This window comes from Plectropomus leopardus, chromosome 17, assembly GCF_026936395.1.
Source record: "Plectropomus leopardus strain MGB_pleo_1.0 chromosome 17, ASM2693639v1, whole genome shotgun sequence".
Classification (NCBI taxonomy): domain Eukaryota; kingdom Metazoa; phylum Chordata; class Actinopteri; order Perciformes; family Serranidae; genus Plectropomus; species Plectropomus leopardus.
The window spans coordinates 12,225,596-12,251,798 of NC_142192.1; the positions used below are offsets into that span (position 1 = coordinate 12,225,596).

At 39.8% G+C, this 26,203-nt stretch overlaps 1 protein-coding gene across 1 annotated transcript in view; it reads left to right on the plus strand.

Moving 5' to 3' along the window:
- The window catches only part of runx1t1 (RUNX1 partner transcriptional co-repressor 1), a 179,402-nt gene that overhangs the window by 141,383 nt on the left and 11,816 nt on the right, over nucleotides 1-26,203 (plus strand). The window contains exons 5-10 of the mRNA XM_042506299.2: nucleotides 4,080-4,217; nucleotides 7,007-7,248; nucleotides 11,795-11,884; nucleotides 18,085-18,266; nucleotides 23,794-24,056; nucleotides 24,935-25,023. Of these exons, the coding sequence (XP_042362233.1) occupies nucleotides 4,080-4,217; nucleotides 7,007-7,248; nucleotides 11,795-11,884; nucleotides 18,085-18,266; nucleotides 23,794-24,056; nucleotides 24,935-25,023 (1,004 nt within the window). The remainder of the gene's footprint in view (nucleotides 1-4,079; nucleotides 4,218-7,006; nucleotides 7,249-11,794; nucleotides 11,885-18,084; nucleotides 18,267-23,793; nucleotides 24,057-24,934; nucleotides 25,024-26,203) is intronic.

Below are 26,203 nucleotides of genomic sequence, written 5' to 3' on the forward strand. Positions count from 1 at the left end.
ATCCCAGTTGCCATAAAAAGTTTTTTGGCTTTAGGCTTGAGATCTGGTTCTCAGTCTTGGTCTGCATGTCCCAGCTTACCCAAAAAGTCACTCAGTCCTTGTGCCAGTGCCCGAGGAGATTGTTACGTCCACCCTTACATTGACTTTATCACCCCCTCATCAGATGGCATTAGAGTGGTTACTGTGAATCATTTTTTTAGGAGGGAGATGTGTCAGCTCTGTCTGGGGATGTGATTATTCTTCCTTTCCTGTTCTCTTACAGTGCCTCCAATATATTGTCATACAACACTAAGTATGATGTCTTATGAATTAGCTTAAGTTTTGGGGGGTTAGGTTGTGTTTAGTCTTGTAAAGTTTTGCGGGTTTGTTTTAGAAAAAGAAACATGGAACATGAAAGAGAGAGATGTTAGGGTGTTAACGTATTCAAATTTTTGTATTTTACTCTCAAATAATAACAGAGAGCACAGTAAAGCCTTAAATATGATGGTTTATACAAGTGGGCACAGACATGCAATAGGCCCCACCACCTCTCCTATATAGAAGCAGAACACACAGAGTTTGTGGCGGCTTTTTGTGGTTTTGTGGTTTTGTGTCTCTGTGTGGTAATTTTAGTGTTTTTGGCTTTGCAATTTTGTGTCTCTTTGTAGTCATTTGGTGTCTCTGATACAATTTTAGTTTCTATTTGTAGTTGTTCGTCCCCTTTGTAGTTATGTTGTGTCTCTTTGAAGTAAATTTATGGGTTTTTTTTGGTCTTTTCTATCTGTTTGTGGTTTCAGTTGGTTTCACATTGGACACAAAAACCAGTCTCCTGGGGAAAAGTCCTGTGTTTGCTTGACCCATCCACCACACCCCACTCACCCCTTTACACTAACTTTTTCTCTTTACACTACTTTCTTCTTCTTTACTGCCAGCGTATTTTTAATGTGATCCCGTCTTCCCGATTACACACATAACTGTGGTGCAAAACAATTGTGTACTTTTTGTAGGTAGGAACAGTGCATGAGAACAGCCTGGTGTGTGGCCACTGTATATGGGTTGGGATTAGAGCTGCAGTGACTAATCGATTATGTCAACTGCTTAATTAATTGGCAACTGATTTGATAACATTCTATCAGTTTGAGTAATCTTTTAAGAGGAAAAAAAGGCAACATTTTCTGTTTTCAGCACCTTAAAGGTTAATATTTTCTGATGTCTTCACTCCTCAATAGCAGTAAACTGAATATATTTGGACTGTGGATGAAAAAATATGTTTGTGGACACCATATTGGACTTGAGGAAATACTCATCAACATTTTTTTTTATCATTTTCTGACATTTTATAGTCCAAACATCTAATCAAAAGGATCTAGAAAATAATGGACCTATTATTTGGCAATGAAAATAGTTTTTACTTGTAGACCTAAATGAGAGGACCTTTGGAAGCAGCTGGACACCATTTATTGACAAGAGAATATCTTGATAACAGCATATTTCTGCCTACAATTCACAATGAGCTCAAATAATGGCAGTTCCATATAATAAGTTGGTTGAAATCATTTCAGTGCGATTGGACATATGGAGTGTGCAGCTTTTAGACTCTGGTTTGATTCTTGGGAAAAAGTTTAAAGAAGTGAATCCTCACTTTCTTGCATGCCACAGTTCTTCTCTGTAAACCTTTAAAGCCTAGAGAGACTAATCATGACTGCTCCTCCTGCTGGTCATGAAGCTCTCAGTACATATTTATATCCTGTTTATTTTTTGTGATTGTTTCTTTCATTTACATCACATTCCCTCTGCTTATACGAAATGGAGCCTTCTCTATTTAGAAATGCAGTGACATCTCCATCTCTCTTGCCTGCCTGCTAAAGCCGAGCTAGTGTGACTAAAATACTTAGTCACAGTGCACCTCGGCAGCAGTGAGCCAGAGTGCCACTGAGGCTCGGGCCTAGCTAACAGGCTTAGGCTATCCTGTCTCTCTCACATCAGTATTTCTCTTTCACTTCTACCAAACTCAACACTATGGATCCAAACAGTCTGCACAGAGGAATGTTTATATAGTCTGTAGTGTATATACTTTACACACAAACACTGAGGAAAAAACATGCAAATAAATACAGTTACATGTAAAACGTGATTAAGTAATAGCGTGCGTCATTCAAAATCACATAAACACTCAAGGGTCTTGAGAAAAATGTGTGACAGGGACCACCCTGTTTCCCTTTCCACCCTGATTAGAGTGTGTGTGCTTTTACTGTGCATGTGTGTGTTTGACTGAAAGCACATGCATCCACTCTGTGATTACAGCTATATGTTCCCAGTGTCACAGATAGTACTTTTGTTTCTCTGGCAGCTCCTCCCTTACCTCCTCTCTGTCTTTCTACTTCCCCTTCCTCTCTCTCCTTTCTTTTTTACAATCTTCCCTCCACAATGTGCCACAGAGACGGTTGATAACAGTCTGTTGACTCTGTGTTACTGCTCTTGCTAAGGGAAGTTGTGTATCTCATCCTGCACACTATGGGCTCAGCCCTCACTGCCGCTGCAAGACTCTGATAGTGTCTTGTTGCTCTCATACATTTGATATGGTCAGTTATCTGCTGAGCACAAAGCAACTGAATTAGGTGAAAATAGGCATGTCATCAAAGAAAATGTTTAGTTTTTGGTTTATGTCTTGTCTTTGAGTAGTGCAATGTGATCTGGCTGGTTTTTCCCATATTTGTTATTCTTTAATTTCCACGTGTAGAGTCATTGTGTATCATAGACTGCCATCTGAGGGACAGTTCACCCCAAAATTTAAAAATGCATATTTTTCTACATACAGTGCAATTTAGCAGTTGTTTTGGTATTAATCTACATAGCTTGTTGTGAGCATTTTATAGGAACTATTTTCTTTCTACTGAACTACAACCACAAACTGTATCACTGTGCAGAAGGAGGCATGCATCGACTCATGGGCAACTGTTAACATTAGCTAGCTTAGTGATGCTAAGCGAGCTAGTAGTAGATGCATGCTTCCATCTGTGCAGTGATACAGTTGGCGGGGGTAGTTCGAGAAAAAAAAGTTTCACCCCGCAGAAGGAAGCATCTACTCATGAGAGGCTTGTGCTCGTAATTGCTGAAAATATAAACATTAATGGCGTTCATGTAACATAAGCTAGCTCAGTGGTGCTAGGTGAGTTAGCAGTAGATGCACGCCTCCCTCGGCACAGCAATATGGTAGATGAAGTTCGGTAGAAAGAAAATAGTTCCTGAATGAAACTGCTCACAACAAGGTCTGTGGGTTGACTTGGATAACGAGGTTATGATTTCTGGAAAAAGACATTTGTGTTGAGTTTTTAAAATTTTTTTTTTTTTTTTTTGGTGCTTTGAGCACCACATGCAAAGTGCCATCTAGTTCCACTGTAATCGAGAGAAGGCAGATATCTCTACGGCTGATATCTCCAGCACTCGGCAATTCACACCAAAACATTCCAGATTGATAAATAGCACTACAAGTAAGAGAAAAAAAATATGTAAATTGGATTTTTGGATGAACTGTCCCTTTAAATCAGTGCATTGACTAGTTGGTTTTCTGGTGTGTTTCGGTCCTGAACAGATGTGAATATAGCATCTAGAGATGCAAGCATTAGGATACTGTGTGCGTGTGTGTGTGTAATGAGCACTGCAGTCGTTAGCAGGTGAGGGCGGGGGTGCTGTGTCGCCGTTCTGTACAGCGGGCATGCAGGATGGCACAGATGGTGGTGGAATGAGACCCGTACTCGCTGCAGATTTACGCTTTTCTCTCCGGTGTCGGTCTGTGTCTGTGAGTCTCTCTTCTCCCTTCCACCTCATTCCTCATCTGAGAGTCTGAGCATCCGCATCAGTGTCATTGTGGCCAGACATATGATGTGGTGAGCCATCTATTTTCAGAATTAGTCTAGTCTGGTGCACCTCACAGGCACTTCGTTATCAAATTAAATCCTGCTGCTGTTTTTGTGCAATTTATGATATAGCTCCACACAGATGTGGAATGTGTTGCCCTGAGCTGTTGTTTATTTGCTGTGTTAATCTATCAGCATGTTATGTTTACTGTTATTATAATATTTTTCTTTCTGTTCCTTCAGATCGCACTGGGAAGCGCTCCACCATGCCCGACTCACCTGCGGACGTCAAGACACAGTCCAGGTTGACCCCCCCTACCATGCCACCCCCACCCAGCACACAAGGAGCACCCCGTAACAGCTCCTACACCCCCACCACATGTGAGTAAAGCCAGGTTTATAGTTCTGTGTAATGGGTTATGGTACAGTAGATTTAGTTTAAACACAACAAACAGCAGAAGCTGGGCTGCTGGTGATAGGATAGGTTAGTTAGGATATAGGTGCCCTTCTTCCGTAGATTCTTGCTGGAGGACCTGCTGACACTCTTAAGCAACTCATGAGGCAAATAGTGTGCTCAGCTTTGTATGTGTTGGCTGCCTCACCTTTATCTTTGGGACCATACTCAAAATACTCCCAAATAGGTAGAGACAATATTCATTATTTTTACGAGTCCTTTATTGTTATCCCCACCAGTCGCAGCCACCATCTTTCAAAGCTCAGCTGCCTGTTCCATCAGTAGAGACTGAACTATGGTGGTGCGTGCTGTGCACTATAATATGTAAGCTTAATACAGCATCTCCATATTTGTTTAATAAAAGAGGAGCCTATGGATTAATGCCAGATATTAAAATTCATACTGTGTGTGTTTCCACCATGGTATACCCCCATATCTTGATACTACACAAACCTTTGGTGTGGCAACGGTGTTACACATCAGCAACAATTATGTTGTAGTATGCAAGTATGTCTCCTACAAAATACATTTTCTCATCATCATGAAGTTCATTCAAGACTGCTGACTAAGTTCTCAGTAGAGTTGTGGGACTAGAGGAGTCACATGACTAGACTCGAGTCAGGTGCAAACTTAAGGACTTGAGACTTGCTTGACAAACACTGATGTAAGACTCAACTTGACTTTGAATTGGTGTTCATGACTTGAGACTTGAAACTTGATTAGCTTTATTAGACCAGAAACAGATTATCCAAAAAAGGATTTGACTTTTTTTAATGAGATTTTTGCATTTTTCTAGATTTTCAGGCATTACGTTTTGTTTTTGAAACATGATTGGGTGATTTCTAGTGCAATCTGTGGCAAACCTGAGGCTGACAGGGATTGTCCAAAAAAAAAAAAAAAAGAGATTGAAGGATTGTGTTGTCGATGACTGTGGTAAGAACCTAACCACCACAACATCCAACTTCATCTGTCACTAAAAAAAAAACAACAAAGAAGGTACATATGTAAATGTGTCTTCTCAGCTAACTTATTAGCTCACTGGCTGACGAGATCATCAGAGTTATATGACTTGTGACTTGCTTGACTTGAGCAATTACTTGAGTTGTCTTGTTTGACTTAAAGCAGGGGCTTGACCTGACTTGCTTGATTCATACCTCAGTAACTTCTTACTTGCTTAAAACTTGAAGGTTAAGACCTGCGACTTGCTTGTTATTTGCATGTGTGACTTACTCCCACCTCTGGCAGTGCCACAGGCACGGCCTCTTGTTCACGCTTCCATGTAGTGTGGTCTACACATTTTAAATTTGGAAAAAGGGAGCACTAGCATTAAATTTGTACTCTGTATCAGCAGATACTGAGTTGCGGTATTGCAGTCGTTACCTAGAGAGAAAAAGTCTGCTTGGTGATGACGGTATGGCTGTACACTAGACCACAGATGTATGAATCCACTCACAGTCACTCATGGAAAATAAACACAGCAACCCCCTGAAATAGAGCAAATATACATACTCTCACACACGGAGACACAGTCAAATTATGCATACAGGTAAAACCCAAAAATAAACCATCTCAAATGCCATCGGCATCCCGATACCTTCTTAACAAGTTGCATTGAGCCTCTCCAAATTGCAGTCGTTCCAAACACCTCCCCCAACAAGTTCATTAACACCCACGCTTACAAACCGTTGGAGCCTTGCCATGACGTGACGAGCAAATTGCACCCTAGTATTCACTTAGAAGTGCATATTTAACCACTTGCATGAAGAGCACTAGAATCAAAGAATCAAAGGCCTTGTGGTTCAAAATGTTCAGAGCACTCAAGTCTGCGTTAGTAGTGCTGGTTCCCCGCAACAGAGGCATTATTTTGTTTTCTTTCAATCACTTACTCTCTCTTTCTTCATTTTGGTATTTACTTTCTCTGTCTCTCTTTGTATCTGTCTCTCTGTTGCAAATGCTCACACTCCACAATTAACATTGGGGCTTCCGTGCGATGAGGGAGGAAAGGCCCAGCTCTCTCATTACACATGCCGAAGGTTTTAACAAAGCAGTATGCTTTGATTTCCACCCGACGTAATTGTTACCAGATGCAGTTTGAGTATCTCGTCTCTCTCCTCTCTTTACAGTGGCGGCTTTGGACGGCAGCCAGAGGGGGAGTGAGCGGATCGCTAGTTAAAACCTAATCTCATTAGAGAGAAAGCTTTATGCCGCCTTGTATCTCTTTGTACACCAACTCCCCCATCACACACACACGCGCGCGGTCTGCTCCCGTGCTCCGGCGTGACAGGGGGTCACACTGTCCGTGCTTGTTTAGACTGCAGAGAAGGAGGGAGAGGGAGAAGGAGGTGCAGGGAGGCAGCATGTCTCCAAATGCAGAAATATGTTTTTATGAGAGGATGCCGCAAAGGATCAAACAAGCCACGGTGATTGGAAACAAATGTTGAGGATTGTGAATGTTTTCAGGGGAATGTAAATCATTTCAAATCAGCGGTTTGGTCGCAGTGAAGCTAACATACATTGTTTCCTTTGTTGGTGTTTGTTAACGGCACAGTGGAGGGCTTTGGGTATTTTTGTGATTTGAATGTAGCAAGAGCAAAGGCAGTGTTATTTTTGCACAATAAAAATAATAATTCCCAAAAAATGCTTGACTAGGTTAAAAAAAGACAAATTTTGCTCTCCTGCCTTTTAACACTATTTGCTATGTCCTTGTCTCACGCAGTAACCAATGGCAGCAGCCACTCTCCAACAGCGCTTAACGGCGCTCCATCTCCCCCAAACGGCTACAGCAACGGTCCCAGCTCCTCCTCCTCCTCCTCGCTGGCCAACCAGCAGCTGCCCCCGGCCTGCGGCGCCCGACAGCTCAGCAAGCTCAAGCGCTTCCTCACAACTCTACAGCAGTTTGGCAACGACATCTCACCTGAAATCGGCGAGCGGGTCCGCACATTAGTGCTCGGACTAGTGGTGAGTGGCTACTGTGCATGTGAGCTTTAGTTCAAAGGGTGAAAGTTGACACCGGGGCCTTGAGTTAGCAGCAGTAAGGGATTCCATTAGTAGGTTATTTGAGAATAATTTTTTCTTCGGCATGTCTGAAGTACCAGATGGAAAGAGTTTACAGAATCAAACCGTTTAAATGGTGCAGGTTAGTTGTCAGTCACGGAGATGAATACTTAAAACACTTTGAAATACTTATCGCTGATTATAAAACCCCCCAGGGATATTTCTTTAAGGCCTTTTTTTATTTTCTTATGTCAGAAACCTCACCCATCTGGTCGTTCAGGCATAAGTGTAAAATAAACAGAGAGATTTGCAAACCTCTGCCTCCAGGATTGACATCCATCAGTGCTTTGGAGCCCATTATTCAGTGTAACACAAAGCCTGACAAAACAATGGCAGCATGTTGTCCTCTGGGACAAAGAATAACATCAAACCAGGAGACCGTCTGTGTGCACCTGATCCACTTTGGATTTTATTGCGTTTCACTTATTTAAATTCAAATACAATACGAAACAACCAGAGGCTAAGGGTGATAAAGATTAGACTTGTTATTTTAACATCAGGTTGTGCAGGTTTCTGAAAACCTAACATTTTGCAACATTAAATCTGTTTTTTATTGATTTAGCTAAATAAATAAATAGCACTGCCCATAAATTATGATTGTAGCTTTAAAAGGATGCACAAATTAAAGCTGCAGTGCATAACTTTTGTCTCCCCCCTCTGGAAATGAGAGTAATTACACAAAAACTGTTTGCATGTACGTAGGTTTCATTTCAACATTAGAGGGCACCTATAAAACAGGAAGTTTGGAAGTCCTTCACCAGAAAATTTTAAGATTTTTTAGGGGCTTTTGACTTTATTCTGGCAGGAAAGTCATAGATTGAAAGGGGTAGAGGCAGGAGATGACATGCAGCAAAGGGTTGAGGTTGGAATCGAACCTGCAGCTGCTGCAGCTAGGACATAGCCGTCTACAGATGTCTACATTTTTGTCAAAATTAAAGTCCACTGCTACTTTCATGTTTTAATTGGGGGTGACAAATGCACATTCTAAATATTCACGGGGGCGTTGAAACTTGGAATGCTTCTTACGATTTTCTGCTATATTTTTTTGACACACTAGCTGCTGCTCCATCCCCCTTCTTTTTTTTTCATTATAAATTAATATTTCAAACCGTAAACCGGGCTTCTGTGGTTCAGAGGTAGAGCCGATCGTCCACTAATCGTAAGGTTGGTGCAGGTTGCATCCCCGGCTTCTCTTGTCAGCATGTCAAAGTATCCTTGGGCAAGATACTGAGCACCGAAATGCTCTTAATGACTTTTCCGTCAGTGTGTGAGTGCAGGTGAATGTATAAAAACTGAGTAACAGATGGTACTTGGTACAGTAGCCTCAGCCACCAGTGTATGAATGTGTGAATGGGTAAATGTGATTTGTAGTGTGAAAGCGCTTTGAGTGGTCAAAATGACTAGAAAAGCACTATACAAGTGAGGGTCTATCAGTTTACCATAATTTGTGTGTGAATGTTTCTATGTAGTGGGAAAAGCACTTTAAGTGGTCGGGCGACTAGAAAGGCACCGTTTACTCTTTATATTTCAACATACATAGTAACTAAAGAAAACTTCAGAATCAACAGACAGAAACAGAAAACAGAAAAAAACAAAACAAAACAAATCGCACATAAATGAATTTCAACCCCTTTCACCCTTGCTGGCTGACAGAATACAGAAATACAGAAAACTGTCCCTGGTGGCCTTGGCTTACCCAGCATTGTGTGAACTTATGTAGTGAAGGCTTAAATGGAGAGGACATGCATTTATATGTAAAGATCCTGCATTATACTTCTGAGGCATTACTAATACTAAACCAAAAGTAATATACAGCCTCTAAAGTGGATAAAAACACTGTGTTAGAGTCTGTCTGAATAAACAAATAATGTATAAACAGCATGTATGCGGAGACTTACAAAAAATGAAACAGTGTTTTCTTCACCAGAGACTTGCCTTCTGCAAAATACAAATCAAGCCTGCAAACATCAGACTACATTAATCCAACAGAGATTTGATAAGACAGATGTGTTTTAGCTCACATGGTTATATGAAGGCAATATAAAATACATGTGCAAATCTAAAGATTTACCGCGCGTCTGTGTGATCTGAGAAGATTTGACTTAACGAGCAGGGGAATACAGGAATAGTGATTGAATGCTGTGCGGAAAGGAGGAGGCGGAGGAGATTTTTTTAATTAGCCTCACAGAGCATAGCCTCCTTTTGGCTTCACTATGTTTATTATTCTCACCGTCTGCATATGCACATGCCTCTCCTGTGTCATTTTGGCTTGCATAGCGTCTCTCTCTCTCTCTCTCTCTCTCTCTCTCTCTTTCCCGCTCTTCCTCTCTCGCTCACTGTCTCTCTGTCCCTCCCCTTGCCTTATTGAAAAGAGTGACACCGTTAATTAGCTAGTTGTGTGCTGGGGAGAGGGAGAGAGGGAGACTCAGGAGGTTTCACTAGCTGTCAAGAACAGCCCCTACGCAATCTGGGTGAACAGATGTAAGGCTGAATGTAACAAAATTCAGGTCTGGGAAATAACACCGAGAGTGTGGGGAGGAAAAATAATATCTGCTGGGTTTTTTTTTTTTTATATTCTCTGTCTCGCTTGATTTTTTTTTTGTCTTGTTTGTATTTTTGCTTGTTATAGAGCAGATTCCTCTCCCATGTGCACCTCTTTCTCTTTTTCACTCGTTCTCTCCGCTTGGCATCGTGGGAATGGTTCATGTTGAAAATTAAAAATAGTGCCACCGCTGTCTTGTCAGCCGTTAATGTGAGTTACAGGCAACCAAAGAACTTTGTTTGGGGTTGACATACTGAAATGTATAACCCACTTTAGAGCTCCTGCTGCCTAACACACACACACACACACACACACACACACACACACACACACACACACACACACACACACACAGACACACTCCTCCTGTTTTCAACCATCCAGACAACACACAAATACCCTCTCACACTAAATATACCCTCCCAGTCCTGCACATTTTCCTGGTCTGTAATGTATTTTGGTCACTTCGGGCTTATCTGGTCTGTGAAAAGAGCCAGACAGTTATTCGGTTGGCACTGATGGAGAGAGGTAGCACAGGCGTGGAGCATTATGGCACAAGTGTGTCAGGCTCATGTACTGTGTTGATAAGGCTGGGGGTGCCATGCAGGTATACAGCAGAGAGCATGTGTGCAAACATCCAAATGAATGTCCAAGTGATGGAAACAAAGAAAAGTCAATACACGTCCCCTGTGATGATACTCTGAGGCTGTACTTCCAACCCTGTCTCCTGGAAATTCTGTTTGTATGTTACCAAACTGCTTTCTTTATTATTATGTTGTGGCAATGAAACGCTGCCTGACACAGACTTGGGGATTTTGTCTCTGTGTAGTCATTATGCATCTTTTGTGTTTTGAGTGTCTTCAAGTTAATTTTGTGTCTTTTTTTGCTTGTTTTGTGTCTCTTTTTAGTTGTTTTGAGTCTATGTGTTGTCATGTGGGTCTCTCTGAGGTCGTTAAGTGAATTTTTTTGGTACTTTTGTGTCTCCTTGTAGTTGTTTTGTGTCTATTTGTAGTCATCTCTGTAATTTTGTATCATTTTCAATGGCTTTGTGCTTTCTTGTATTTGTTTTGTGTTGATATGTAGTCATCTCTTTCAGGTACTTCAGTGTTGTGTTTGGTCGTGTCTCTTTGTAGTTGTTTTGTGTCTATTTAGAGTGGATTTGTATGGATTTTCGTAGTCATTTGGGTCTCTTTGAGATAATTCTGTCTTTTTCAGTCATTTTGTGTCTCTTTGTAGTTTTTTGTGTCCATTTGAAGTCATCCAGGTCTTTTTGAGGTTATTTTGTGAGTCTTTAGTCATATAGGTCTCTGAAGTGATTTTGTCTTTTTTTTTTTTGGTAGTGTTTTGTATCTGTCATTGTTTTGTGTCTATTTTTATTATTTTCTCTGAAATAATTTGTGTCTTCTTTTGGTCATTTTGTGTCCTGAGATGTGTTTTTTTCAAACTATTTTTTGTCACTCTTTATTCTCATAATAAACAAGAAGACCCAGTGTAAAAATAGACTGTATTTAAAGAACAGCAAGTTTTCAAACAATGAATCTGCACTTCAGTGTTTAGATAAGTAAGGAAATGATTGGTTATTAAATGAGCAAATAACTCACACTGAAGCCCACGTTAAAAACAGCATGTTTGGTTTTAAAGAATAAATTTTGCACGTTTCTTCCTCATGCAGCATAGCTGTTGATGACGTGACTTCTGCATGTGTATTTGTTTTGTTAATTTCCAGAGATGTGCATCTTTGTTTTCTGTGGCTCTCTTCGCCGCGGCCTGCCCATATGCTTCCTATTACAAAACCCGAAACATTCACTCCAGGCCAGGATATAGCTTAGCTTCCAATAAGTAATATTATCACTTAATGCCTTCCACATGGATTCATGTGTTTTCTCCCTGTCTCTTTCTCTCCTCCAGAATTCCACGTTAACCATCGAAGAATTTCACTCCAAGCTCCAAGAAGCCACCAACTTCCCTCTGCGACCTTTCGTCATACCCTTTCTGAAGGTAGATATTTAAATATGCAGTTACTACAGAGGCTTTGCCTGCCTGCCTGATCGACCAAATCTGGAAAACATTTAGCCAACCCAGATCCAGATGTGCATACTTATGTTCATGATATTTAACCCTATTTTCTCCCTATTTTGGGAGTCCCTCTTGTATCTCCCCCTAACCTCTTTCTCTAACTTCCTTCTCACTCAGTTTCTTTGCAATTTCACAAAATACTGTCACTCTCATTTCGTCCCTCACATCGTCTGTTTCTCTCTTTTGCTCAGTCTGTCTGTTTCTCTCGTCTAATAAATAAAAAAATTTGATAAGCCCTTTCAACACTGAGGATAATCTCACTCTTTTCGATTCGATCTGTTTAATCAAAAGCTTGCAACTTTGCCTCAGACACTGCCTACAATGCTGGATCAGGTATCGACAAATGTGCAGTCTATGCTCCAATCTGACACCAAGTAATTTATTAAGTGCTTTTAAAGTAGAATAAAACAGCAATTTTCCTGGACATCAATTAGTTTGCCGCTTTAAAACAGTAGATCTTTCTCTCGCTTAATCGGTTTCTCTCTTCTCCAAACTGAGCAGTTTATACGTTGTTTCACACCTGACCTCACTCTTTTAGGTTCATTCTGTTTCACCATAAGTTAGCAACTGTGGCCCAGAGTGCATTAGTGCATGTGAGCCATGCCATAAACAATGATAGCAATATTTCACATCTATACAGGGTTAGCAGTGTACAGCTGTTTTTCTTGTTTGTTTTAAACACAATGTATTGGACTGCTACTTGGTATCGGCCAATTATAGTGGAGGGGGGAAAAACCTGATACAGCATAGCATTGTGATCTTTTTTTTGTGCAAAAATATAGTAAATCTTTGGTAGCCCACTTGGATAATAAAATCAGTTGTTTTTTTTTACTCCACTAGATACATTTTGCTGCAGTAAAAATAGTTTTAATGAGATGAACAGACTTAAAAACTTCATCTTATTATGTTTAACAGATATTGACAGAGTTTTCTTTTGGAGACATCATTTGCAGTTTAAAAAAAAAGTAATAAATTGCATAATAATGCTTTGTGACATAAGTATTGTAATAAAATTGACTATGACTTAAATATATGAAATATATATAAATATATAGTGATAATATCGTAGGTAATGTGATAATATTGTATCATGACTAATCGTGATAATATTGTGACTAAGTATCGTGATAAAAAGGTGACTTAAGTATCTTGATAATATCATGACTTAAGCATTGTGATAATATTGTATTGCGACTTATCGTGATGACATTGTGACTTAAGTATTAGTACAATATCGTATTGTGGAGCTTCTGGCGATTCTCAACCCTTGCTGAAAAGCAAGTTCAGGTATCAGTATGGCAAAAAATGATATTGGAATGTGTCTAATAATTTTTCTGTACAGTATGTGAACTGAAAGAAGTAGGTTGTTTTGCTTAACATGTGGCAGAGCAGAGCACAGAGAGTGTGGTTGTGGCCCAATGTTCTTGTGCTTCTTTCCAGCCTCTTCCACCTCTTTCTCTGAAGCATGTTTTACCATTGATTCTTCATCCCACTAAGCCACATCTTCTGCCAGCATTTCCCATTTTCAGCCATTAGCATGGTATACTACCAGCACTCTTTTAAGCATCCAGCCGTGCTCTCACTATGGCCCATTTGTCACCGGTTGCCAACGGCATTGCTTTACTCCAGTCTAGGATATAAACCTGGAGAGGGATGGCCAATTTTCTGTTTGTATCTACAGGTGAAATAGTGGCCATTTATGTGCATTTGTGCTGTTTGTGTCAGATAGGTGCATATTTTGAATGTCTGCCAGGATTTGAGGCACTAAAGCAGTCTGGAGGTGAGACTGGAGGCGGTGTGATTTGTTTTGGTATTCAAACATGACAAATGGGACTGGGGGGGGTTATATTGAGGGATGTAGTGTGCAGCAGCAGTTCAGATCATGTTATGGGGTCTAGGTGAGGCTGAGATCAATATCAGTGTGGTACTGAGAGATGGAGAGCAGGGATGGTCGTGACATTTAGCACAGAGCTCATTTGTTTCTATTACAGGCTTGGTTTTGTTTTCTCTCTTTTCTAGAGGAGATAGGGCTCGCGGAATCAGTGACTTCTTTCAAATCACGTCTTAAAATCCATTTTTATAGACTGACTTTTATGTAATGTTGTCTTTTTATTTATTTCCATTTGTTTTACCAATTTAATTAATGTTTTATTTATTTTATTTCCTTTTATTTGTGGCTTTATTGCTCTTGTTATTTTTGGTCTATTTGTTTTTATTGTTTTATACTGACATTTTGCATCCTGCATCTTGCATTATTTGTCCTTTTTTTTAATTTTGGTTTTGGCTTTCTGTTGTATTGCCTTTTATGTATATTATGTATATGTATATTATTGTATATATTGTTATGGTATATAAAAGCATTTCTGCATTAGCTTTGTTTGTCAAAACACTTAGTAAACTCTATTATATTGGGGGTTTTTAGTTTTTTTTACTCATTTTTTTCTGTATCACCAATTCCTCTGTACACATCTTTCTCTTTATGTATTCTCCATCATGTATCTATTCGACCCTCCTCTCCATCGCTGTGTATCTGCGTGACAGGCATGAGGTAAATTTGGTAAATTTTTATTTGTGGAAATGAGACAGTCTCTGAACACAATATCATCTCACTTTGTACGCGTGTGGATTTGCAGATGTGTGCATGTGCAAACTGACATTCACAAGCCTTTATTATCCACTGAGGTCCTGCGTGGATGTGCTGTTGGTCCCAGTAGAGTCTCCATTGCTGTCTATTAACGACACAAACAGGGACTTTGTGTCCTCCCTGTCTCCTTCATCACATCACTCCCTTATTCTTAAGTTTTCTTTATCTTCTTCACCTTCTCATTTGTTCTCCCTCCTTCTGTCTTTATCCCTTTCCTGTCTCTGTTTACTGTTCCCCGTCTATCCATCCTCCAGTCCCTCCTTCCCTTCTCCTCACCTCGCCAGATGGTTAGTGTATCACTGGGATGGCTGCGGAATCAAAGATGCAACTCTTTTTTTTTTTTTTTTTCGCCGCTCCTTCTCTGCCTCTCTCTCCCCAGTCTAATTTTAGTGTCTTCCCACTGCGGAGCCTTTAATGCCAGCTACCATATGGTAGCAGAGAGCAGTTGGAGGTGTAGGGGAGCTTTTATAGGTGTGTCAAAGCACAGCTGCAACAATGCGCGTCAGGGTTGAGAGTTTTTCATTACGCTAATGTTAGACCAAGCCGACCCCCCCAACTCCACCCAAACCCACTCAACTCCTTTCCCCTTCTCTTAATACTAAACCACAAATTGGTTGGGACTCTTTACTGGAAGGAGGCAATCATAAACCACAGAGCGCCAGTGACGTGATGTGTTGGCGGGCTGCCTGCCACACGAGACAACAGGCTCGCAGAGTAACAATGTTTTTCTGTTTTCAAGTTTTTTAAGTCATAGCTGTCAAGTGTTTTGTTTTTCTTGTGTGGTTCTGAAGTGAGAGGAGCGCTGTGAGACAGAGGAATAAACAGCTAAAGAGAGAGAGAGAGAGGAAATAACTAAAATAGGACAATATAGATGTGCAGAAAGACTCCCAGATTCTCCTCCAACTGCAAATTACGCAGAAGTTGATGAAGTGCAGTGTACCCTGAACGTGGCATATTCTGAATAGTTTTTTGGCACCGTTTGACAAAATGACAGATCCAGTATTTTCACAATAAATCATCCAGGGCGCATTTTTAGCTGTGGCTGCTGAACACTACTTGAATTTTTTCCTTTTATGCAAGTGCAGATGTTGGTTACCATAACTACACAGAAGCAAATGGCCCATACTTTGTCATATGAAAAATGATCCAGTCTCTTCACCGGTCTGCATTTCTTGACTCAGTATTTTTTTGTTAATGCATCCCACATCTCTGGCAATTAGAATGACCTCTAATTAATGAAAGATGAGTTCACCGGGGTCAAAGCAATCTATTTTATGCTCTTTTTTTTCAGAGGGTAATTACGATCATAAACTATTAACGGACCATTAACTCAGGCAGGTAAAGCGTAGGCCAGGGCTTGGCATTTCTTTTACTACAGTCAATTACTGGAGAGGGATTTTCGTATGATTATAAAACCGACTGAACAAATCAATGCTGTGTTTTGGAAGTCTTATTTCTGCACCTGGCAAAGACAAGATGCACTTTAAAAAAAAACATTCACTTTAATTATATTTATTTTAAATACAGATTCCACAAAATTGAAGTAGGTTAGTTAAAATAAAAAATGTTAATGTCGTTTAAATGGATTAACTGGTAATACAGTAACAGTTATTGTGTATTGATTAAAAAATGCTTCTGATCATTGAAGCCTATCCAGATTGAGTAATTTATGTTTAATGGATTTAAAGAGTACATTCAATGACTACGTACTTTACATTTATCCTTTTAACATATAAAGTATTTGAAGAAATTAACCCTTTGAAACCTGGATTGACGTCACCTTTCTTGTGCTGCATTCATAGAAATGCAAATTTCAACAAATGAATACATTTAGAAAACTATTTCGGTAGAACGCCAGGGAAAACTGTCCAGAAAATACTATTTCTATTACTATTACTGTTTCTAATAATCATAATTAGGTACTTAAAATTAAAATTTGGAAGCACATTTGTGAGCTAATGTAGATCAGGACAAAAGAAATGTGCCTATAGATTATAAAACTGGAAAAATAAGGAAAGGAAAACAATAAAGCAAGGGGACTTAGAGGGAGATTATTTTATTGAGGACTAAACAAAGATTAACAGACTGAAAAAACTTCCAAAGATGGCTTCTCCAAAGGCTCTTGTGATGCACCTCGCCAAAATTGCCCCCCTCTCTTTCTGAACCTGCCTGATGCAACACTTTCATCTTCTTGCTTCAAAATGCGCCCCATCAGATGTCTTTGAAGTCGGTGCGCACATACCTGCATGACCCTGTAACTCCACACAAGAAAGCAGACCCCCCTTGTTATGTCAAAGAGATCGAAAATAGCTGCTGTGTCTTTATGTAGATGCCACAGAGAAAACTCTCAGGGTGTTAATGCACTCTGGGTCACAGGAAGTGGCGGTGGGTCAGCAGTAATGAGCAAATACGGGTCAGATGATGTGGAAGAAATGGATCTCTTCTTAACTCAAATTGGTGTTATTGGAATGAAAAGACTCATAACATTTTTATACTTGTTTTCTATACTTTCTATAGAAAACACATTTCCAGGTTTATGTGTCTTGAAAACCAACAGTGAAATTTTAGAGCGGTACACTTTAATTTTTAATTTAAAGCAATCCTAACTTTGTCTTTGTTGTAATATAAATCATCAACATATTATATTTTGCACTGACAAAAAGTTAAATATACCAACTGTATGTCCTTTTTGAAGAGCTTAAGTTGACTTTGATTACCCCTAAAACGATGCACACACAATTTAATGTGTCTTTTATGTTTTATGCATTTCTGAATCTTTATTTTATCTTTTCCCTACAAGATCTGTTTAAAATGTTGTAGTAAAAGCAGCTCAGCTTAGAATCTGATAGATTATTGTCTCTGTTTCCCAAATTAGCCCAAAAGGAAACATCTTAGAAAGAGAGTGAGCAACTGAGCGAGTCATTTTTTGCATTTGTTGAGAGGGAAAAAAGGCAGATGTGATATTTATATCCTTGCTTCTCTGCAAGACACAGTTGCAGCGTTACTTTAAACACTGGTACCCAACATGAGGGTTCCGACCCCCATTAGGAGTCGCCAAAGCTTCAAGTGGGGTTGAGAGGCCTTCTTTATGTAAAGGGTTTTAGGAAAACTTTTCAAAAATACGTACAGTAGGAATATACCGTATCATTTTATTCATTTCCTTGAAAAAAATGAAATTGTTATTCTTTTTAAAGTTTAGATTTTATTTTTCAAGGTATGAAAAAAATCTTACAGTATAAGGGCTTGGTGAAGACGAGTTACATCCTGCAAAACATCATCATAGTATCTGTATCACTGTACCAATTTTTCAGTAATTTATTGTGAAATACTACAGTTACATCCTGTAAAATCCTAAAAATAATCACAGTTTCTCTGTATCTATATCACTGCATCATCTTGACAGTAGTTTATTGCACAATATTACAGTTACATTCTGTAAAGTCCTGGAAATAATTAACAGTGCTGTTTCCTTCTGTAGGCCAACCTGCCACTGCTTCAGAGGGAGCTGCTGCACTGTGCCAGGCTGGCCAAGCAGAACCCGGCTCAGTACCTGGCCCAGCACGAGCAGCTGCTCCTGGACACCAGCACCACCTCTCCAGTGGACTCGTCCGAACTCCTGCTGGACGTCAACGAGAACGGCAAGAGAAGGACGCCAGACAGGTGAGTGAATCCAAACATTAAAGCAGCTGAGACTTTTTTTCTCTATTATTTGATCTCATGTATGAGTCTCTTTGAGTCTGCCTGCATCCCCCATGAAGCCATACATGGCTCCACAGACACAAGCTGAGCCAATACAAGGCAATAGTGTGATGTGTTAATGTATGTATGGGAAGTGTCTGTCAGTGTGCCACCGGGCCTCATGACGTGCTCTGTTGGACATCGCAGCTCCCGGCTCCTGCTCTTAATGGGCCAGAACTGAGGAGAGGAAGAGATGGGGAAAGTACACATACACACACACACACACACACACACACACACACACACACATCCCAAGGATAGAAAAAAACGAAGGAAGACAGCTTTGCCTTAGTGAAAAGTGTGAATGTGTCGATGAATGAGTATGAATTTGTAGTCTGTGTAAGTTATCATTTACTTCCATGCTTGATCGGGTGTGTGAGTTCAGTGTGTGCCTGTGTGTCTCTCCCTGCTTCAGTTCAACTCCCTAACCCCAGCCAGATCATTACATCCGTTTGTTGTCATGGACTGTGGTAATGACTCAATGTTCTCTGCTCTAATGGACAAGCACTGAGACGTGCCGTCCAGGAACACACAGCACTGTAAAAACCTATAGTCCTCCCTCCAACAGTCTTCCCCCGAAGCAGCAGATACGGAAACAAGCACAAAACCCAACCAGCCCGACAGCGAGATGTGCGCATGTTTAACATTTTGGGTCATTCCCAACTCAAAAATTACATTTTTAACTGCAAAACAACTAAAAAGGTAACACCAGAATCATTGCATAGATTTGTATGCATTTCATCAGAAAAAGGCTTTTCAAAACGATTTTACTTATCAGATATATCTGCGACTACGAGCCTTTAAAACCGGGATTGACAACAGTTTTCTTGATTTGCATTTAGACACCTCTCACACTCATTTAAACGCTTGAAACATGAGCTAATGGTTAGATTCTTTCAAAAACATGGGAGAAAAAGGCTTACCATGGAATGTCCTTCAAATTGCAAAAAATTGTAAGAAATGACTTTAAATTAGATAGAAAAGAGAGAATCATGAGCAAATGATCAAATATCTAGGGGAAATTATTAAGAAAGTTGCATATATATAATAAATCTAATAATATATTTCAAATTAGATTACAGGAAAAAAAATATATAATTATTGTTAATTTTTTTAAATTTCCCATTTTTGCTCTTCTGATTTTTTGTAATAATTTCAGGTACTTTTCTAGTAAATGTTAACCAGTTTCTTGCTAAATTTTGGTTCATTTCTGGTTAAGTTGCTCATTGCCCTCTTTCTGTGTTTTTAAAACACTTGCTGAGGTTTCAGGGGGCAAATAAATGCAATTAGATATGCATATGTGCAAAAATTCTTTCATTCAACATTAATAAGCGTTTTTAACTTCTGCAAGAAGTATGTGTTTGTTGTGAGTTTGAGAACAATGTATGCATCAGGGTCTTTTGAAATAGAGAGTAATCCTCTGGGGGGCTGAAATTTTTAATACAGGCAGGGGAGAGGAAAATGTACTTTTTATATTTGCTGAGGGACAAAAATGCCAAAAGCGATATTAATAATTCTCGCCTCTCTTTTCCCCCAACAGTTGGATAGGCAGACTTTTTCTGTAATACCTGCATATTTGCAGGCCGTCTGGTGCATAGGGGAGTGAGCTTAGGGGAAAAGGTGTACGTGTAAATGTGTGTGAGGGAGAGAATATATGGAGAGGGAGAAAAAGTAAGAAGGCATCTGTATTCAGTGGAAAAAAATGTTTGTGTGAATGTGCGTGTATGATTCTCGATCCAGTGTGACGGTGTGAGGATTGTTCATGTATGTGCACCTCTGTTCATGTTTGGGTGCGAGTGTGTGTGTGTGTGTGTGTGTGTGTGTGTGTGTGTGTGTGTGTGTGTGTGTGTGTGTGTGTGTGTGTGTGTGAGTCTGAGTCTGAGTCTGTGTGCCTAGGGAGATGGGCTGATAACACTTACAGATGAGGCTCCAGCACCAATACGGCTGGCTAAGCACCTCTGGTTTCTGCTTACCTCTGCTCTACGTTCCCGCTTATTGGAGCCCTGTGTCGGAATATTGGAATTTGAATGGGAATCCTTAATTACACACAACAATGCACTATCAATGCATCCTGAGTAATACCATAGACTGCAGGAGTCTGACCAGGAATATCCATATGAGGGGAAAAAATATATATGTGTATACCATAATTATCTAACAAAGCCCACATTTAAATAATAGCCAGAGTGAGAAATTGCTGGTATATGGACTGTAATAGCTTGCAAAGTGGATTCACTGTAATTCAGCATATTTTCACAGCATTAATTCCATCAGTGACACACAATATAATTATACTCAACACTCTATAGCGTTGAATTTCTCCTTTAAAGAGAAATACTCTTCTCATAGATTAATCTGTTGCTTTTGTCAATAGAACACCTATGTGATGTTTCACAATAAAAGTCTTCCAGGCAAGTGAAGGAATTTTACTCCCTGAGAGCTAAACTCGTATCAATATCAGTTTCTTGTGTAATGTTCTGACACCTTTCACAAGCGTTTAAACTTTTGAAACCTTAACAAATTGGTTTGATTTCTTTTAAAAACATAGCAAAAAAGGCAACAAGCGTGCTTTCAAGGGTTAAATAGCTTATGAAAGGCAACTCAGCACAGCACAAGGAAACTGTCGATCCAGTTTTCAAGGGGTTCATATTTATATATATTGCTGCGAGATACAAAGACGCTTAAAACTAACATTAGCTAAAGGGGGGTTGTTCAATTAAAAAATAAAAGAATCTCCTACTGTTTGTATATGAAGGTTGCTCATAATAAATGCTTTTAATCACATTATCATAGAGACAAAGGGAACCCAAATTCTGAAATGTTTACACCTGCAGACAGAGGTTTTGATACCGTAAATAAAAGTATTAAGATGTCAGGGCATTGGCATGTAAATTGGGATTATATGTATCTACAGTCAGTAAAACATGTGCACACATCAGTGAATTGTATAGGTGACTGTAAACGTGTGTGCATGTGTGTGCTCCAGTGCCTGTAGATGCAAACCTTGTTGCAGCAGGAAGGCTAGGGAGATAAGAGTGTGGTCGGGAGGGTGGGGGTGGAAGAATGGATGGATGAGTCGAGGGAGGCAGCGAGAGACGGACGGATGGAGGGAAAGAGCATATGGAGAGCTGTGGATGAGCATTAGGAGCCCATAAAAACAGCTCATTAAGAAGTTCAATCTGTTCATCGGAGAGAGAGATGGGGAGGAAGAGGAGAGAGAGAAAGAGAGGGAGGAAAGTGGAGGATTGCAGATAGTGGGGGGAGGCTTGCAAGATTTAACTGTGAACTGACAAAGCTGAGAGCGCACACACAGACACACATGTGCCAGAATGCGCACACACAAACACACCTGGCCACATTAATCTTCAGAAGCAGGCTAACAAAAATCCACCTGATCCCCTGGAAGCTGCTTTAGTGTGTATGTATGTTAAGTGTGTGTCTATAATTTTTGTCAGCACACACTTTAGGTATGTGTGCGTGTGTGTGTGTGTGTGTGTGGGAATGAACATATTTTCAATGCAACAATTCCTGGACGATGAGGAAAACAGCCGTTCACTGCGGTTCTTTTGTCTGTCGGCAGGGCGACTCAAGCCTTTACTACAGCACAAAGGGCAGGAGAGTTGTAATAATATGATTCAAGTTTAGCTTTTGTGTGTAATAACTGTAACAAAAAAACTCTGCATCAGACATTTTCACAAAATCCGAGTAATATGCTTGTGGAATTGTACGTCTAAGTTGTGTGTGAACTTCATGAGCAGAGATGTCTGAGGATGCAGAATGAATTTTAGTGCAAACTGACGAATAAAGTTGTATCGTATCTTATCTAGGGATGCACAATATTGGATATTATGCTGATATTTGATATGCTCATCTTTAAAAATTCACTTGGCCAATAACAGATACCAGTTTCAATATATCCACTTTTTTCCCACCTAATTTTAGTGATCTTCAAGTCTCTTATGTAGTGGAATTAACATCATATTATGCAAACTCGTATGGTGATGGCCCACAGGCAGATGGTGACATATGATACAATGCTTTTCAGTGTATATAATGTTCATTCATTGTAAAAGAATAAGAAAAACACTTCAATTTAGGGTTGATGTTTTGTACATTTCACTTTGTCAATTAAAAAAAATGTCAGTTTGTGATAATTGGCAGAAATCAACATGTAGGTCAGTGCTTTATATTTCATTGTAAAGCCAGTATCAGCCAATATGGATGATGTTCCGATATTATCATGCATCCCTAATAGTTTCCTATCCTATCATATCCTGTTGTATCATATTGTATATTACCATCACACTCTTCTTATTTTATTTCTCTCTTCTGTTTGTACTGATCGACTGTGCCTCTGGAGTTCTTTTGTTATTTGCCAGGCGTTCACTGCAACAAGAATGTGTTCAAGTCTGGTAACAACAGCAGACGTCTCAGTCACATATGGTCTCATATCCAGTCTTATTTTACTTGGAAACAGTGAAAAGTTTTGACAGTTAGTTGGAATAATTCTGTATATTCCTAAAGCAGTGTCTCTTGTTTCATGATTCTTCCAAAAGAGTCTAATAGAAACATTCACTAGAAGAAAAACTTATCAACATAAGCCGTGCAGCTGCAGTGTTGGAGGGGTGCAGCAGACAGTGATAAAAATAAACAGATGATGTCCCCTCAGATGCTCCTTGGGTGCGCTCTTTTTGGCATCCTTAGGTGTGCTTAGCTTGACAAAACTTTTGGTATGCACAAATTGATGGTGACCAATACACAATAGAGCCGTTGTATCATGACAGCTTTGTTTATGGTCTTCTTTTGCAGACTTTTTTTGGTTCTATGAGAGTGCATATGCTGTTTAGCCTTTGGGGAACTGTAAACCGTGCATGTGTTGCACCTTGATATGGCATGATTTCAGTCTCCTTGGCACACAGCAGGAGCTTGTCTGTGTCAGAAGCATTCTCACCTGCTGGCTCTGTGTGGTTTAGGTGGAGGAGGAGGCAGGACATGATACAGATTACACTTCAGTCATGTAGCCGGTTTGTAATTTGGTAATCTTTGGCTCCTGTGACTTAACATTCCTTGAATTTGTCTGATGATTGCAATTTCGACCTAGTTAAACATTTTTCGTTGCTGCCTTTGTCTAAATGACCCTTCTTCCCCATCCTTGGATGTTTGTTTTCTTCCGATTTTGTGTGATCCTTGTAATAGAATCACATGTCCACTTGCTCAGTCATCTGATCTATTCACACATGGGCTCAGTTGTACATTACACAGATTTTGTACTGGGGAGCTAGCAGGATGAAGTCAGTTAAACACCCGGTCCAGCTGATTCAGACATTTGCGTTTTTTACATACAGCTCCTCCAGGTAATGTCCAGGTAATTTCAGGTTTGTGATGTATGTGTGAGAGGGGCGACAGTGAAATGCTCAAAACGTATCTCTTGATTTTTCTTTCCACCCAGAACCAAAGAGAACGGCTTCGATCGAGATGGCACCCTGCACCCAGATGTTCACCCTAGCAAGCGGCCCTGCACCATAAGCCCTGCCCAGCGCTTCAGCCCATCCAATGGGCTCTCCTACCAACCCAACGGCCTGCCACACCCGGGCCCACTCCCTCCACAGCACTACAGGCTCGACGACATGGCCATCGCTCATCACTACCGAGACACCTACAGACACCCAGCCTCCAATCATCGGGAGATCCGGGAGAGAGCCAGGCCCATTGGTGAGCTATAGGGGGAGTACGGTCTGTGTGTGTGTGTGTGTGTGTGTGTGTGTGTGTGTGTGTGTGTGTGTGTGTGTGTGTGTGTGTGTGTGTGTGTGTGTGTGTGTGTGTGTGCGTGTGTGAATGTCTTCAGGATTTTGAGACACAAACCATTCCCACTACATGGCACACTCTCAAAGCTTTTATTCTGTAATAGTACCAAGAGAAACATAAAGAGGATTTTCTATACAAAAGTAAACAGTTACAACAGTTACATCATTTTTACATCATTTCTCAGGCTTCTCAGTTCTTTGTATACCACTGAGATCCGTATCCACTTTAATATTACTGATAATCAGTCAGCGTCCATTCAGCCTGGTGGATGCTTGTTGGTGCAGCAGATTGATAAACAGTCTTTCTGACCACAAGGCCGTCCTGCTGCCTCAGAAACACAGAGGCCGCTGCAACCTGACGGCTGACCAAAGTAATGCCCTGTGAGATGTATGAGCGCACAACAGAAGCACATTTAGGCGCAGTGTCGTCATATTAGAGACATTTTTCTGCGCAGGCCGAGCCTTGATGAAGCTGTAATGACGACGTTGGCTCAGTTCTAAAAATAGGAGAGACATTTACCATGTCTCGCCATGTGATGGATGTTTATTGGACAAGAAGCTCAGTCATTTGAGTCTTGCCCTCAGGGTGGGAGAGAGATATGGAGACAGCAAAGAAAAAGGAGGGAGTGAGGGAGGAGGACAAAGAAATGGATAGAGAGTTTCAACCAGGGACTGAATAAAGAACAGATGAAAGGGAGTGATGAAGTAATATTACATTGATCCTCTGTGTCAAACTGACTTGCCCTTTGTTTGTCTTTCTATCTATCTTTTCTTTCTCTCTTGTAGGTATGCATACAGGGACCAGGCAGGAGGAAGTGATTGATCACAGGCTGACCGACAGAGAGTGGGCTGAGGAATGGAAGCACCTTGACCATGTAAGAAAAGTAATAACATTTTTTATTACTATACACTTAGCAACAGAGTTTATCTAACTTGTCATTTCAGTCATATTTAATTGTTATATATCACATAGAACTGTACATGTCTATTGTACAACTAAGAAATATATTGTGTGAATAATCTAAAAAAAGAGGTTTAACATTACATGCATATCAAGACTGAAAGTTAGTTTTTTTAAATAAATAAAAATTGAAATGTAACTGTATGCATGCATGGGAATATGTTTCCCTGCAGTGCTACAAATATGCAGAGGTGGAAGAAGTATTAAGTTCCTTTACTCAAGAAGTAGTACTAATACCATACTGTGAAAATACTCTGTTACAAGTAAAAGTCCTGCATTGAAAATGTTACTTAAGTAAGAGTAAGTAAATAAAGTCATGAAAAAGTACTTGAAGTATTAAAAGTAAAAGTACCCAATGGAGAGAAATTAAAAAAACGCACCCCAAGCTCAAAATTAAAAAACAAAACAAAAAACCTTCAAAATTATAAAAACAAAACATTATTAGAGAAAATAGAAAAGGATACCCAAAAAGCTCAGTACAGTAGAAAAAAATTGGAAAAACACCCCAAAAACTCAAAATTATAAAAATAGGGGAAAACACTGAAAAAAATCAAAATTATTTAACAAATATAGAAATAATGACTTATGTGTTAATTCAGAAATCTTAATTTGTAAAGTAGCTAAAGCTGTCAGATAAATGTTGTGAAGTAAAAAATACAATATTTCCCTGTGAGATATAACGGGGTAATAGTATAAAGTGGCATGGAAAGAAAATACTCAAGTAAAATACAATTACCTCCAATTTGTACCTAGGTACAGTTACATTCCACCACTGCAAATATGCATTGTCAATATAGCTAAATTGATGCTTACACATACACCTCCTTCAGGGTTCTAAATCTAGTCCATGTTCACGAGATGTGACGTAACATCTAATGTCACATTTGTGATGCTGTTTCACCTTACAGTTATTGATATGCAGTGAAAACTGAATCACTCAATCACATAATGTAATAACAGAAATATATTATTGACTAAAGTGATGTATGAGTGAGTAAGATGTCAAGCGGAGACCTGACAAACCTGATCAACATTTTAAGGCTGAGTGTGCGTCCAAAATATATGCGTGATGTTTCATTACCAAACTCCAGGAT